General features: G+C 42.0%; 2 protein-coding genes across 3 annotated transcripts in view; one reads left to right on the top strand and one right to left on the bottom strand.

Moving 5' to 3' along the window:
- Positions 1–10,844, bottom strand: part of BCL2L13 (BCL2 like 13) — a 90,160-nt gene extending 79,316 nt beyond the window's left edge. Inside the window, 2 exon segments of the mRNA XM_046668293.1 lie at positions 9,508–9,652; positions 9,654–10,844. Coding sequence (XP_046524249.1) covers positions 9,508–9,652; positions 9,654–9,746 — 238 coding nt within the window. The 5' untranslated portion in view covers positions 9,747–10,844.
- The window catches only part of ATP6V1E1 (ATPase H+ transporting V1 subunit E1), a 29,948-nt gene continuing 22,480 nt past the window's right edge, over positions 8,673–16,140 (top strand). The window contains exon 1 of one of the 2 annotated variants that reach the window (XM_046668314.1): positions 8,673–8,962. Coding sequence is in view for 1 of the 2 variants with exons in the window: in XM_046668305.1 (XP_046524261.1) it covers positions 15,892–15,924 (33 nt within the window). In the remaining variant the exon portion in view is untranslated. Of the gene's footprint in view, positions 8,963–15,764; positions 15,925–16,140 lie in introns of those variants that run through there. The other variant, XM_046668305.1, reaches the window with a different exon arrangement.

Below are 16,140 nucleotides of genomic sequence, written 5' to 3'. Positions count from 1 at the left end.
TCCCACATGCCACAACTAGAGGAACCCACAACGAAGAATACACAACTATGTACCGGGGGGCTTTGGGAGAAAAAGGAAAAAATAAAATCTTTAAAAAAAAAAAAAAAAAAAGATCTCATGAGGGGCTGGCCTGGTGGCGCAGCAGTTAAGTGCACACGTTCTGCTTCGGCCGCCTGGGGTTTGCTGGTTTGGATCCCAGGTACGGACATGGCACCGCTTGTCAAGCCATGCTGTGGTAGGTGTCCCACAAATAAAGTAGAGGAAGATGGGCACGGATGTTAGCTCAGGGCCAGTCTTCCTCAGCAAAAAGAGGAGGATTGGCAGCAGATGTTAGCTCAGGGCTAATCTTCCGCAAAAAGAACAAAGATCTCAAGAAATATCCCATGAAAGAAAAAGAGGTTCAGATAACTAACAATAGGAAAAAGAGACAGACAATGTTGGCAAAATTTAAGATCTGTAATAGGCAAACTAACAAAAATGTCCTAGAATGATAAATAGTGAAAAAAACACATACAGAATTTGAAGTGTATAAAATAAAAGAGTGGCTCCATAAAGAGATAAAAAGAAAGATAACATGGAGATCTGTTGGAATGGTTAAATACTCTTTTAAAAAAATTCATTTAATTTTAATTTTTAAAAAAGGCTATTTATATCAATGTTTACTTAGGCTATCAAAAGAAATCTTGGTTCAACAGTTAAAAGTCCATATTGTTTCTATCTTCAGGGGGCAATGCTACCCAATTATATCAAAATATTCAATAAATTGAACAATAGGCTTTGGACTACCCTGTTCAACTTTAAAAGTTCCCATAAACTTCAGAAAGGTATTCCAAAATTATTAATAATATTCCAAAGAAAGGGAAAAAATGTTACAGCTTACATCATGGGAATAAAAGCCACATTCTTGTGTTCTTACAGGGTGTTTTACTCTCAAAGAGCTCAAAATATTTAATAATACTTTTACATTGTTACCTTTTAATACAAGACAGTATTTCAAATTTACAAATAAGAAAAGGGAAACCCACAGAGGTAAAACAAGTATTCTCAGGCCTATCAACCAAGTATTAGCTAGCAGTGTGATGTAACATAATGTAATGAAATGGAAAACCCAATTTCCTATCTATGGAACATCCCACATTGTGTTAATCTTAGGTAACAGAAAACTCCCAGACCCCACTACAAAAGCTAAAATGGGCTAGACATTTTCTCTCCTAGTCTCCTGTTTCCTAGCACCTAGGGTACAGATATGTGATCTAGGTTCAGCCAAGTCAGAGGCTCCCACGTAGGATTTGGAATCCGGAAATACCTTTAAAGATAATTCTGGAGAAGGTGGTGGTACGAGTTCAGCAGAGGCAGTGGTATGGATCCTAACTTTTCTATTTCTGTGGACTGACCCTGGCTGAGTCTGCAGCAGTCTCCCTTGGTTCCTGCCCATTTCCCAAGCCTAATTTTCCAGCTTTCCCATCCATTCTGTGAGCTACCTAATAATGCCCTTTCCATAAGTTCCTTTTCTGCTTAAGTAAGCTAAAGTCATTTTGTGTTGTTTGCAATCAAGACCTTACTCGAACCTAATTTTCTTAAAAATTCTATAGCAATTCCCCAAGAATAAAAACACACTACTTTCATGTGAAGATTACTAAATTTATAGTTTTAGAAAAATCTTCTAATTCTGCAAAGTCCGCCTATGGATCTAGTAATTACATCTAAAGAAACAGAAGATAACGCCTTCTGATAATTTTTTGTATTCATTCAACACACATTTCTTAAGATACAAGGTACCCTAGAGGCATTAGGCACAAAGACAATTAAGATAAATCACCTGCCCACAGGCATTTTCAACCAAGAAGAAAACAAAAATATATAGACAAAAAAGAACAATAAAGTTCTATGATACAAGTCAGTATCCATGGAGTGGGAAAGGGCAACTCAAAAGAGGACATGGGCAAGTCTCCCTGGGGAAGAGGAAAAGGAAGTGGAAATGAGGAAAGGCTTTATAAAGTAAAATCTAAGCCAATCTTGGAACATGAATAGATATTCACTAATTGAACCAGTTTGGGAATGGACAGGGATGAAGTTTACACTTAAAGAAGACAAGGAGGGGTTGGCCCAGTTGTGTAGTGGTTAAGTTTGTGCGCTCTGCTTCAGTGGCCCCGGGTTTGTGGGTTCAGATACTGAGCGTGGACCTACCCACCACTAATCAAGCCATGCTGTGGTGGCATCCCTCATACAAAATAGAGGAAGACTGGCACAGACGTTAGCTCAGGGACAATCTTAAGCAAAAAGAGGAACACTGGCAATGGATGGTAGCTCAGGGTCAACTTTCCTCATTAAAAAAAAAAAAAAGACAAGGAAAAGGCACAAAAGCGTTTGGAAACAGCACAAAACAACACAAAAATTAAGGAATTTGACATGGCTAAATCATAAGATCTAAGGGGGATTAGGCTCAGGAGTAAGCAGCAGTCAGCACTTGATGGGCCATGTGTGCTATGGAAGGCTAGGAAGTTTGGATTTTACCCTGTAAGCTAGGAATTATTTTAACCAGGTCCATGAATGAACCCCTTAAAGCTGTGTGCAAATTCTGTGTGCATGAGAATTTTTTCTGAAGAGAAAAATCAGATTTCTTTCATTCGATTCTTAAATTAGATCATGATGCAAAACAAGCTAAAAACTACTAGAGAACAACATTAGTAATCACTGAAGGCTTTTAAACAAGAGAAGCATATTAACAGATTATATTTTAGAAAAATCATCCTAAGAGGCAGCTTGGAAGATAGAATGGAGATTGGGGGCAAGGACACAAGTTAGGGGAATATTGGAGAAATCCAAACAGAGATGTATGAAGATATGAACTAGAGCAGGAACACTGGAAAGAAGAAAGGGATGATGGATAGGAAAAATACTAAGAGTTCAAAGATTTGTTAACCAACTAAATTACAAAGTAATCCAGTAAGTAGAAAGTATGAAAAGTGGTGTTATTTCTATCTTTCAGATCAGATAATATAAGAAGAGCTGGTTTAGAGAAGGGTAACAAGTTCACTTCAGGGCATACTGAATTTTAAAATACCCTATGGGTTGTCCAGGTGGAGATGTACAACAAATACTTCGACATACAGGTCTTAAACTCAGAAAGCAGCCTGGACTGGGGATACAAATTTGCACTCTGCATAGAGACAAGCCAATAAAACTACCTAGAGAGTGAATGGAGAGCAGTGATTTCCTTTTGGAAGGGAGTGTCAGAATTTCAGGGAGGGAGAAAGGGTAACATAATTCGAAAAAGCATATTCAATATCTAGTTTCATTACTTGGAAAAGGAAGCAGTGCCTATTGTTTTCAGATTACAAAGAATAGAAAATAAAGCTCAGCAAATCTTCAATCTTCTTCCTATCAATGACTCTCAGTGAGGGGATGGGAGGGAGGAATAATGCACCCCTCAACTCCACCACTCCAAGCACTACCACCGGAATAGGAGACAGAGAAATTTTTATTTATTAAAAGCAGACATTAAAAAAAAATGTTGAGAAATACTGGTTTAATCTGAAAAAGAAACACAATTAGAATTCAGGGCAAAACAAAAATTGCAAGGGAGGCCAAAAGATGAGAAGCTGGCAGAGATGCTTAAGTCTGGATTAGAACAGTCAGAAAGGTAGGAAGAAAATCAGGCAAGAGTGTGTTCACAGAAGTCAACAGAGGCACTACAATAAGAAGGTAGTGAATAAATTTGTCAAATCCAACAACACATCAAAAAGAATGAAAATGTCAGGGTAATGATCCCTGACAGGACAGTTTTGTTTGACTGGCAGGCGCAATGGTAGAAGGCAAGGAGCTGAAGAGTAAATGGGAAGTGAAGAAGCAGAGAAGCTGAGTTTTAGTCTATTCTTTCAAAGAATGAGCATGGTTTGAAGGGAAGAAAATAATGGAGGCCAAAGAGAGACAAAGGTTTGAGAGTTCATTTGTTTTGTTTTGTTCTGTTTTTGTACACCATGAAAGAGACTTACGCACGTTTACACTCAGTGGAGAAGGAGCCAGTGAGATATAAATATAGAGAGCAAGGAATATATTATGAAGTAAAATTTCAAAAGAGAGGGGGAGGAAGAACAGAGGAAATCAGTAACAAAATTTAAGCTTTAAAAAGTCTTAGAGAGAACCAGCACTGATGGCCTAGTGGTTAAAGTTCATCACGCTGCACTTCAGCAGCCCAGGTTTGGTTCCTGGGCACGGAACCACACCGCTCATCTGTCAGCAGCCATACTGTGGTGGCAGCTCACACACAAGAACTAGCAGGACCTACAACTAGAATATACAACTATATACTGTGGCTTTGGGGAGAGAAAAAAAACAAAGGAAGACTGGCAACAGACGTTAGCTCCGGGCCAATCTTTAAAAAAAAAGTCTCAGAATTTTTTGGTAACAGGAATAAAGTACTCATATTTTGAATAATGCTTTAAATAAAAAATTGATGTTCTAGAATGTTATATTCAAATTTCTTGTACTTATCAAAAATCCATATCATTGAAGACACTTTTAGTCATTCTCCAACCCATATGTCATAGACAAAGCATAGTTCACTGAGTTTCCGAATTTGATTTTTAGCCTAGCACTCTTCAAATTTCCTTACAAATTTCAATTGCCTAACCATAAATGCAATCTTAATCATGGATTTCATAATTTTCCATCTTTCACACTCACCATCCTATTTGCAATAAAGTCCTCAGCGCTAGTATACATGTTAATACCCATACATCTACATATTTTGTGAATAATTATATTCAGTCATTTCTCAGTGATTCACACTAATGGAGAAGAGGATAATACAAACTTCAATCATTTAAGTTTAGTATATGGTTTTTAGGCTTTAAATGTGAATTTGACATTCTAGTTATAAACATACCAGACCTATAGTACAAAATATCCATCCAACTTCTAATTTAGCTTGAGCTTCCAGTGTATAGCAATGAAGCAGCTCATTCAGGCCTGTGTTTAGGTGGTGGGGTAGAGAGCTCAGGAACAGTACCACATCGAGTGCATTTGTATTAGATTACAGGACAAAGGCATTGAGAAAAGGCCAAATGTAAACTCCAGAGCACTACCACAGGGTCGTGGACTCTAAGGTATCTGGAAGAGAAGGCATCCACTTCCTGTGCAAGACTCAGTGGTGAATAATCAGCATGTTGCAGAATGGGCTCTAGCATTTCTAACAAGTATCACAAATAATTTACATCTCCATGAGATCTCTACTTCTGAAGCTCTTTCCCATTTGATGTCACTGCAATCCCCTGTGCTACAAGGAAAATGTAAGAGTCTCAATTTTATTGATGGAGAAACAAGAATAGACAATTTATTGGCCCAAAATCATTGAGCTAGTTAACAGTGCAACCACTTGGTTAGGTCCATTCTCTTCAGTTCGAACTCTTCGCCCTTACCTGCATTCATTCAACACATATTTACTGCACGCCAGGCAATGTGTTGGGTGAGAGGAAGGGAGAGATGAAAATAGTAACACAAATAATAGCAGGAAGAAATGGAAGAAAAACAAGGTGGTTTTCCAAATTTCAGACACCCAGAGTACTGAAAGAAGTACATTTGTCAATTTTGAGAATGGGGCATGGAAAAAAAGGGAGAAAGACAGATTGGATGAAAGGTAAGTTATGATCTGAGACCACCCCTAGAGCTTTCCTGGAAGCAGGGACAATGCTCAGGTCCATCCCACCACTGTGTCACCAACACAGAGTCCATTTCATATCTAACACAGCTCAAGCTTCTTTTTAAATGATGAGAAGGACATAGTTACTTTTATTCTTTACATTTTATCTAGTAGACCTTTTAGAATTCAAATTACACATGAGTGTTCTTAGTATCAAGATGTGATTAAATACAAGAATGATCTTAAACGTGAAAACTCCTGTCTTCCGCACAATTCTGACAAGCTGCTGAACATATCTGCGCTACCCTGCCATTTCTGTCTCCGCCTGACTCCTTTAGTCTGTTCCTCTATTAAGTTACAAGTAGCCGTCAGCCAGATGGACAATCTGAGAAAGCTTAGGGTAACTTAATCCTGTGTTTATACATTCATTTGGTGGCATCTCCAAAACCAGTCCCAAATAAAACATCCATGATTCTTCAGTAACAAATGTAATATCCACAATCTCCAATAATGGTTTCCTTTTTTTTTTTTTAAGCCAGATTTCTTTATGAGTACCAGTGCAAATCCCAAGATGCTAGCACAGATAGTACTATAGGAATTAAGCACATTTTATGAACTATAACCAGAAGGTATGTAGTAACTATTAAATTCTACTTTAAAGTCTTATGAAAAACAAATCTGCAGCAACATGAGTTTGTTACAGTTGTTTCCCAAACTTGTCTAAGCATAATCACCTTGAATGCTTGTTAAAAATAGAAATTTCTGGGCCAGTCCCAGTGGTTAAGTTCACCACGTTCGGCTTCAGGCAGCCTGGGTTCAGTTCCCAGCCCGGACCTACTCTCAGTGGCCATGCTGTGGCGGGCGGGCGGAAGGAAGGAAGAAAGAAATTTCTAGCACCCACCTCAGACATACTAATTTAGAATATCCTACCTATATTGTATTCCTTAACCCCATAGAACCATAACAGAAACCTAATTTAACATGTTTTAATTAAATTATTTCAGGAAGTTCTTTGTTTTTAGACTATTTCCTTCCACTAAAATAAAATTATAATGTAGTAATATTTGTTAAATATTCTAGTAATATGGAGTAGAACAGATCTATAATCCCCATTTAAAAAGAGAAAAATAAGACAGATAACTCAGTCACAAATCAAAACTCTGGAATTTCAAACATTAACAAAGTTTTTTGGTTACCAGATCTCTAGTCTCAAAACTCACTGGTGGTTTGAGCATGGAATTTTTCTAAAAGTTTCACAAATTAACAAGAAGTCCAATAACTGTATTTTTTTAATCCATGCTTTATTAGCTCCTGTAGAATTCTAGGACTTTCTCCAAAATGAAAGAAGTAAAATTAAATAATCCTAATAAAAATTGTGAAATTGCAAAAATTCATACCATCCAGCTGAGAAATGCAACTGAGCAAGGTGTCGTTTTTAAGACTCAGCAGACACTAAGTATTCTAGTGTAGACTATCCCTTTCCAACTGAAATATGCCTAATTGAAACCCTCTAGTTCGATCTTGTGTTAAGAGCTGCCTGAAAACGTTTTCACTCAGCACCTGGCACCCAAAGATAATGTACTCAGACAGGAATGCTTCCCTCTCATTTTCTCCCCACAAACACATAAACACAGTCTGACTCACAATAAGTTAAATAGGCTTCCTATAGACATGTAGATAACTAGTGTAAAAGGAAGATATAAAATTAATTACTCTGTTCCACTTCTAGGTATATGCCAAAGAGAAATGAAAGCACATGTCTACACAAAAACTGGCACATGAATGGTCATAAAAGCATTATATATAACCACCAAAGTTGTTATATATAACAACTAAATGTTATATACAATTGATGGGCAGTGGAAGTAACTGCCCATCAATTAATAGAGAAAATGGAGCATATCACACAATGGAATATTATGTGGCCATAAAGAGGAATAAGTACTGATAAATGCTACAACTTAGATGAACCCTGAAAACATTATGCTAACTGAAAGAAGCCAGTCACAAAAGACCATATATTGTATAATCCCATTTAGATGAAATGTCCAGAACTATAGAGACAGAAAGTAAGACAGTGGTTGCCTAGGTAGGAGAGATGAAGGAGAGCGGGAATAAAGAATGACTGCTAATGGGTACAGGCTTCTTTTTGGGGTGATAAAAATTGTGATGATGGTTGCACAGTGAATATACTAAAAATCATTAAATTCTGCAACTAGTGAGTTGCATGATGCTAATTACATCTCAACAAAGCTGTTAAAAAATCAGCTACTCTGAAAACAGCTCCCTCTTTTCAATTCTGTAATACATATTAAGAACTTTTGATGACCATTTATTTGGAATAAGATACGAATCAAAATCATGTTTGAAAACCAGTGATAAAAAGCAGAATGGCAGTACTAAGTAATTGTTTAAAACTTCTGTATGTCTAAAATATTTCTTAAGAGAAATATATTTTTAAAACAATGATTCTTATTGCTGCACACCACTTGTCCTAAAAGCTTAGTGTGTAAGCTATTTAGTAAACACTCATTAACTGATGTGCTAGTGAGCACGTTTTCCTTATAACCTGGCGGGACTCAACCTTACATGTCCTTCAACTGAATTCAACTATTGGGATACAGTTCTCCATGAGAAAATGAAACATTTGAAACAAATATACCGAGAATAGAACCTCACCAATCAGAGGAAAAGAATTTTCAAAATCCTTAGTGGCCTATCATCATACGAAGAACATTTCATAATAGTTTAAACATTCCAGGTACAAATGTGCAGTATAAATTTATCCAACTGTGTACCTGGGGTATAAACAATTCATTACCTACACAAACATTTGCTTAACTTTCTGGAAGATAAAAAAAAAAAGAAGGTACTAGAAGGGTGTGGCAACGCATCCAAGGTCACACAACAAGTTAGGGCAGAGATCAACATTCCGGTTTACACCAAACCTCCAGCGGAAATCTTACTGACAATTTCGCAAAACGACTTTTTGTTTGTTTTGCTTCACATCATAAAGGGAAAAAAACGGGGGCACTCTGAGTTTAGTTTAAAACTTCCAAATAGAAAGAGAGAGACGGCTCTTTTGGATAAACAAATACTTGTGCGGGGAGCGGTTAAAAGCTAAACAAAGCTGCCGGTCAGGAGCCCGCGAGCAGCCGGCCAGTGTCCGCTCCTCAACCTGCTTAAGGCCCCAACTCGCAGTCTGGGAGTCTTCCTTCACGGTCGCTTACGAAGGAAGGACACCTGGCATCTCCTTGGAATGGTGAGAGGAGGAAAGTCAAAAGAAGAAACGACTTACTGTGAACCGTACTGCCTCCAAGGGTAAGAAGGCAGGTTTTTCGGGGGGGGGAATAATAATGGGTATCAGAACAGCAGTGAATAAAGGATAAAAAATTTCTAACACCCTGTGAGAAGAAACGGCTAGGACTGGCAAAGCCAATCTACGATCATTCTACCTGAGTCACAAGAAATCCCTTTCCTCGACCAAAAAGAAGTCCACGTTCCCCAGCCTGGTCCTAAAATGGGACGGGGTTCGCGTGAAGGGATCTGCGGGGCAGAGGCTAGGCGCACGGCACCGGCCGGGCCGCGACGCCACCGGCAGCCCCCTCGGGACGCCGCGCCCAGCAACCCCCGGGAGGGGACCACCGGAACACGTCCGGGGAGGATGGAATGGACCCCTTAAGCTTCGAGAACCTTCGGGCGAAGGAGCACCAGGACATACATACTCTCACTCACGCGTCGTCGGAACCACTGGGGAGCCGGCGGTTAGGCAGAAGAGACTCTGGACACCTTCCTACCCAGCGAAACTCGCCTGAGGAGCTGGGTGAGGAGCCAGCTCTGCCTGCCCGGAGCCCCGCTCCCCTCACCTGGCCCTGGCCCCTGCCCCAGAGGAGATGAAAGAGGCGGCGGCGGCGGTGGCAGCTGTTTCCGACAGGGTCCCCCAGCGGCAGTCGCTGCTTCGACCCGCGGCCCTAATCTACCGCCGCCGCCATGTTGGAGGGTTAGGTCACCCCCGACGTGCTTCCGTCACGGCCGGCGTCGGGGCGGGCCGGGGGCGCCGAGCAGCGCCGGAAGGGGGCGGCTCCGTTCTCCCGAGCGGAAGCATGAACCATAGAGGTCTGGAGGTCTCGTCGCGCAGACGTGACCAGGAAGACCTGATTTCTCCTAGCCAGCTCTTCCTAGGAGTGGCTCAAATCTCCCGTTCCTGCGGTGGCAGAGCAGTTTGACGGCTGACGAAGGTGGGGTGGGATGCTGGCGGTTCCGGCGGGAAGGAGCGTTGCTGCGTCTACGGAACACGTTCTGTGTGTGTACTGAGCAAACAACTATTGAGCTGTACGTGTGGGCAAGTGAGAGAGGAGTCAAGGAGTCCCGAGAGCTGCATAGTTCGCAGCCGCTCGTGGGGAAGATGTTCCTTGAAATTGGGAAGGGTTTCCGCCGGATGGGGTGCGGTGGGGACAGAGAGGTCCTTCCCGGAGGAGGGCCCTGCACTATGGCGGATCTTCAGTAGTAAGCATTTTGTTCCCAGCACCTAGCACAGTGCCTGGACGAGAATGTGTGTCAGTGGATGTTTGTTCACTTGAACCCAAGCGTTCTTTGGGGGAGTCACTGAAGGTGTCTAGTCCAGAGGGTGCAGTATCTAAACCATGCTTTAGGGGAATCAAATTCTGCTTCCAACATGAGATAAATTTGGAAGGAGAGCGTTGAAGATCAGGAGTTAGAAGGCTGTTAAGGAGCCAGATCAGAAGTGATAAAAGCCTGATGAGGAGTGACTGCTAACGGGCACAAGGTTTCTTTTTGGAGTGAGGAAAATGTTCTCAGATTGAGTGTGGTGATGGTGATGGTTGCACAACTCTACGAATATACTTGAAACCCTTTAATTGTACATTTTAAATAGTTGAATTTTATGGTATGTAAGTTGTATCTCAATAAAACTGAGAGAATGGGTGATAAAAACATAAAAAACTGAGGTTGGGTGGTGGAATGGAAAAGAAGGTTGGAGCCAGCGTCATAAGAGGCTTTAAGCTTGAGTGATTGAGAAAACAGTGACACCATTAATAGAGAAATGGGACAAAGATTTGCCAAGAAAAGTCTTAGTGAGCTAAGAAATTCCCTAATAGTACCTAATAACCAGTCCATAATTAAATTTCTCCAATTGTCCAAGTAATGGCTTTTGTAGTTTTTTTTTAAATGAGGATCATGCATAGGGCCAGCCCAGTGACATAGTGGTTAAGTTTGTGCACCCTGCTTCACTGGCCCCATGTTCTCCAGTTCGGATCCCAGGCCTGGACCTACACACTGTTCATCAGGCCATGCTGTGGTGGCATCCCACATACAAGACAGAGAAAGATGGGCACAGATGTTGGCTCAGGGACAGTCTTCCTCAAGCAGAAAAGAGGAAGATTGGCAACAGATGTTAGCTCAAAGCCAGTCTTACACACACACACACACACACACAAACACACACACACACACACACACACACACACACACACACACAAAGAGGTCCCCGCCCGGTAGCACAGCAGTTAAGTGCGCATGTTCCGATTGGGTGGCCCGGGTTTCACTGGTTTGGATCCTGGGTGCGGACATGGCACCCCTTGGCAAGCCATGCTGCAGTGGGCATCCCACATATAAAGTAGAGGAAGATGGGCACCGATGTTAGCTCAGGGCCAGTCCTCCTCAGCAAAAAGAGGAGGATTGGCAGCAGATGTTAGCTCAGGGCTAATCTTTCTTAAAAAAATAAAAATAAGGTGAAAGGGTGTTTATGAAGAGCTCTGTCTGAGAAGGAGATATTTTAAGTTGAGACCTAAAGGATGAAAAACAAGCTAAGGGGTAAGTGGAGGAAAAGAACTTCTCAGGCAAAAAACTTGCTGTTTTCCAGGAACTGAAAAAAAAAAAAGTGAAGCTTTGAGGTGGGGAGCGAAGGGAAGAGGAGTGATGAGATCAGACAAGCAGGCAGGCCCAGGCCTAGCAGTGCTCACACACCATAACAGAAGGTGTTCAGGAGCAGATGGAAGCCACTAGAGGATTATAAATTGGGAGCGACTAGATGCCATTTAAAGTTTGATTGATTGATTGATTGATTTGGTGAGGCAGATTGTCACTGAGCTAATATCTGTGCCAGTCTTCCTCTGTTTTATGTCGGATGCTGCCACAGCGAGGCTTGATGAGTGGTGTGTAGGTCTGTGCCTGGGATCTGAACTCACAAACCCACCACTATGATGGGGCCACTCCCGGCCCTATCCATTGAGGTGTGGTTTTTTTCCTCCTTCCTCTTCTCCCCAAAGCCCCCCAGTACATAGTTGTTTTTTTTTTTTTTTTAAAGATTGGCACCTCAGCTAACATCTATTGCCAATCTTTTCTTTTTCTTTCTCCCCAAAGCCCCCCAGTACATAGTTGTGAATTTTAGTCGTAGGTCCTTCTAGTCGTGGAATGTGGGGCACCGCTTCAGCATGGCCTGATGAGCGGTGCCATGTCTGTGCCCAGGATCCAAACCGGTGAAACCCTGGGCCACCAAAGTGGAGTGCTCGAACTTAACCCCTCAGCCATAGGGCCGGCCTCCACTGAGGTTTTAAATAACTCTGCTGTGTGGAAAATGGGTTGGAAAGGGGCAAAAAGTACAGGCACCAAAGTTAGAGTTTCACTGCTTTCTGCTACCATTTGTTTTTTTCTTTTTAAAATTAATTCCTTGGGGTCGGCCCCATGGCCGAGTAGTTAAGTTCACGCACTCTGCTGCAGGCGGCCCAGTGTTTCGTTGGTTCGAATCCTGGGCGCGGACATGGCACTGCTCATCAAACCACGCTGAGGCAGCGTCCCACATGCCACAATTAGAAGCACCCACAACGAAGAATATACAACTATGTACTGGGGGGCTTTGGGGAGAAAAAGGAAAAAAATAAAATCTTTAAATAAAAAATAAATAAATAAAATTAATTCCTCAACATTCAAAGACAGATGATTTACATTTACTTCCTGTCTCTCTTTCTGTGTCATCCCATCATGTCCCCTGTCCCCCCACCAAAGTCTCAAGAGTTAGCTTATCTATTCTGCCGTCTCAGTTGCTAATTAACCCACAGTGTGAAGCCTCAGGCTGGGCGCAGGTGAGACAAGGAGGTCACAGTCCATCTCTGTGACTAACCTAACAGGAATCTAGGTCAGTGATTTTGGTGAAGCCATGAGTAAATAGGCTTATCTGGGAGTGGGATTTTTGGAATTTATCTGACAAGCTGTTTTAATAAAGCTTCTCCACAGACCTAGCCAGTGTAGGAGGAAATTGGATTTGGAAAACTGCCAACTAGTTAATCTTTGCGTGTACTCATCATAATGTTTTCACTCCAGAGACTCTCTGAAGCTCACTGCATTCTCATCAGACAGGGCCTGGCCTGGTTCCTTGGTGAATCAACAACGTACTGCAGAAACTAGTTGTAAAGAGCATGAACATGAGGGAGGAGAGAGCTGCCCAAAAGGGGATGTTAACTACATCTGTAATACTATTTCTTTTATTTTAAAAATGAAGTCTGTAGGCCAGCCCTGTAGCCTAGTGGTTAAGTTCATGCACTCTGCTTCGGCAGCCCAGGGTTTTGCCAGTTCAGATCCAGGGGGAGGACATGGCACTGCTAGTCTGGCTGCGCTGAGGGCGTCCCACATAGCGCAACCAGAGGCTCTCACGACTAGAATATACAATTATGTACTGGGAGGCTTTGGGGAGAAGAAGCAAAAAAAAAAGATTGGCAACAGATGTTAGCTCAGGTGCCAATCTTTAAAAAGAAAAAAAATGAAGTCTTAAGGCAAGTGTGACAAATGTTGTGGGTAGTTGTACATAGTACATGAATATTTGAATTATTCTTTGTACCTTTCTATATTTTTTGTCTCAAAATAATACATCATAAAAATCAGCACACTGTTTTCCAAAAAACAAGAGCACATTGCTCTGGACAGTGCACATCTATTCCAGACATTAATTCACAAACAATTGGGCATATGGCATTTAGGCTGCCGCTCCCATTCCCCGACCCCTGTTATTGGCAGAACATTGTAAAAATCAACGGGAGGAGGGACTGTAATCCAAACAAGTGAATACCACCTCATCCTGACCTAGGGACGCTAGGGGGAGGGGTAATCCTGGAAATCTGTTTTCTGGGATGGTGAAGAATGAAGTTAATAATACAAAACTAACAAGAGAGAAACAAGCCTATCGTCTGGTTTAGCTCAGTTGATTAGAATACTGATCAAGTTCAGATCAACTGTGGATTTCTGCTGCCCTGTTAGTTTTATTGTCCTGTGGCTGAATCCTTCCCTTATCCAACATCACCAGTTTTCTCAAATACGTGTATCAATCTGTCGTACGCTACAAAGAACATTATATACTAGTACAGCTGGAAAACACAATTTGGCAGCCTTAAAAATGTGCACACCATTCCCATTAAAAGGACAAAGTGGCATGGGCTTTCTAATGTGATGCCCTGAGGACACAGTATCACTCATGTAGTGCTCCTTCCAAAATGCATAACCTGAGTCTGTCTATGAGGAAACTATCAAACAAAACCAAATGGAGAGACTTTCTACAACTGGCCTCTTCAAATGTCTGGCACTCTTCAAAAACGTCACTACCAGGAAAGACTAGGTCTGAGGAACTGTTTCATATTAAAGGAGACTAAAAAGACAATACAACAGGAGACCTTGGATTGGATCCTGGGCCAGAAAAAAAAATTGCCACAAGGGATATTAGTGGGACAGATGGCAAAATTTGAATACGGACTTAACTTTCCTGAATTTGATCCGCCTACGCCCTTGTTCTTATGAAACACATGCTGAACTATTCAGAGTCACGAATAATAGATACATGGAAAGATAAAGCAAATAGAGCACAATGTTAACAATTGGTGAATCTAGGTGAAGGGAGTTCATTGTACTATTCTTACCACTTATTATATTTGAAACTTCTTCAAAATAAAAAGCTAGTGGTAAAAATGTGTGTATCTTTTGACCCATAGTTCTACTATTAAGAGTCTATCCTAAAAATAAAGCAGTTTTCAAAAGTTTTTGCCTTTATAGTTGGGGAAAAAAAATTGGGGCTTGAAGCAAACAAGTCAGGGGGACTTGCTGCCCTAATTTTCCAAATAATTCCCTCTAAGTAGGCCTGAAGATGATGTTGAAAAATGCAAAGGCTCATTCAGAAGAATTCTAAATAAATTACGTAGATACTCCACCCTACAGGAGGTGGAGCAAACTCATTCCTCAAGTGTGGGCAGCACGAGGTACTTCTACAGTATGGAAAGCAGGGGAAAGTAGCTTTACAGTGGGGAAACCTGACAAACTGCTTCAGCCAGGCGATCACGGTCAACACCAATAGTCAGAAATCAGGTTGACAGCATATGTTGTGATGAGAATGGCCCTTTACCTCTGTGTCAAAAACCTATCACGACCGACCAATCACGTGAGAAGTTCCAGCAGAGGCGCAGCCTGCAATATACCTAACCATTACTGCTCAAAACTGTCAAGGTCATTCAAAACAAGGAAAGGTTAAGAAACCGCCTCAGCCAAGAGGAAACTTAGGAGATGTAACAACTAAAAGAAATGTAGTATCCTGGATGGGATCCTGGAATAGAGAAAGGATATTAGGTTAAAACTAAGGAAATCTGAATAAATTATGGGCTTTGGTTAGTGCATCAATATCGGTTAATTAATTGTAACAAATGTACCACACAAATGTATTAATAATAGAGGAAACTATCTGCTTAATTTTCCTGTAAAACTGTTCTAAAAATAAAATATTAACATTGCTGAATTTGCTTCCTTTAAGGCCAGGAAAGTAAAATAATAAATTTGGTTTTAGCATAAATAAAATATTTGAACTTTTTCTAAAAAAAAGCAACGGCTGTAAGGCTGGGGAAATCCACACAGCTCCACTAATTTCAGACACCGGAAACCCTCATCTCCTCCCTTCCCTTGGAGCGAAGGCCGCTACCAAAGTCAAAAGCCCGAGACTTAAAGGACTGGGCGGGGCCGTCCGCGCACGCGTGCAGCCGGGGAGGGGGCGGGACTTCCTGGGGCCGCGCTCTTCCCACTGGCTGAGAAGGCTCACGGGGTCTCACTGCGCGGTCACCTGGAAGGAACCGGAAGCCGGGGCTATAAAGCAAGGAAGCGGAAGCCTGCGCCGGCTTTTCCTTTCACCTTCCCTTCGTTTTTCTAACGCTTCTTTCAAGCCTAAGCTCGAGCGAATTACCTTCCGGCCTAGCATCGCTTTCGCCATGGCCCTCAGCGATGCTGACGTGCAGAAGCAGGTGACCGGCTGGGGCTGGGGCTGGCGGAGCGGCGACGCCGCTCCTGGGGGAAGGCTGCAGCCCGGCTCAGGGAGGGCGCGGGTCTTGGGCGGCCCAGTTCCCGAGGGGAGGTCCCTTGCCCCAGGTCCCTGCCTCTGAGTGGTCCGTTTGCGGGAAGGGATTTGCTCCCGGGGACTTGCGCGTAGCTCCGGTTCCCTTGGCTCGGGGCTGGCGCGC

The sequence above is a fragment of the Equus quagga genome, chromosome 1 (genome assembly GCF_021613505.1).
Source record: "Equus quagga isolate Etosha38 chromosome 1, UCLA_HA_Equagga_1.0, whole genome shotgun sequence".
Taxonomy (NCBI): domain Eukaryota; kingdom Metazoa; phylum Chordata; class Mammalia; order Perissodactyla; family Equidae; genus Equus; species Equus quagga.
Note: the sequence above shows the minus strand (reverse complement) of the source record. Positions and strands in the feature narration are given on the sequence as shown.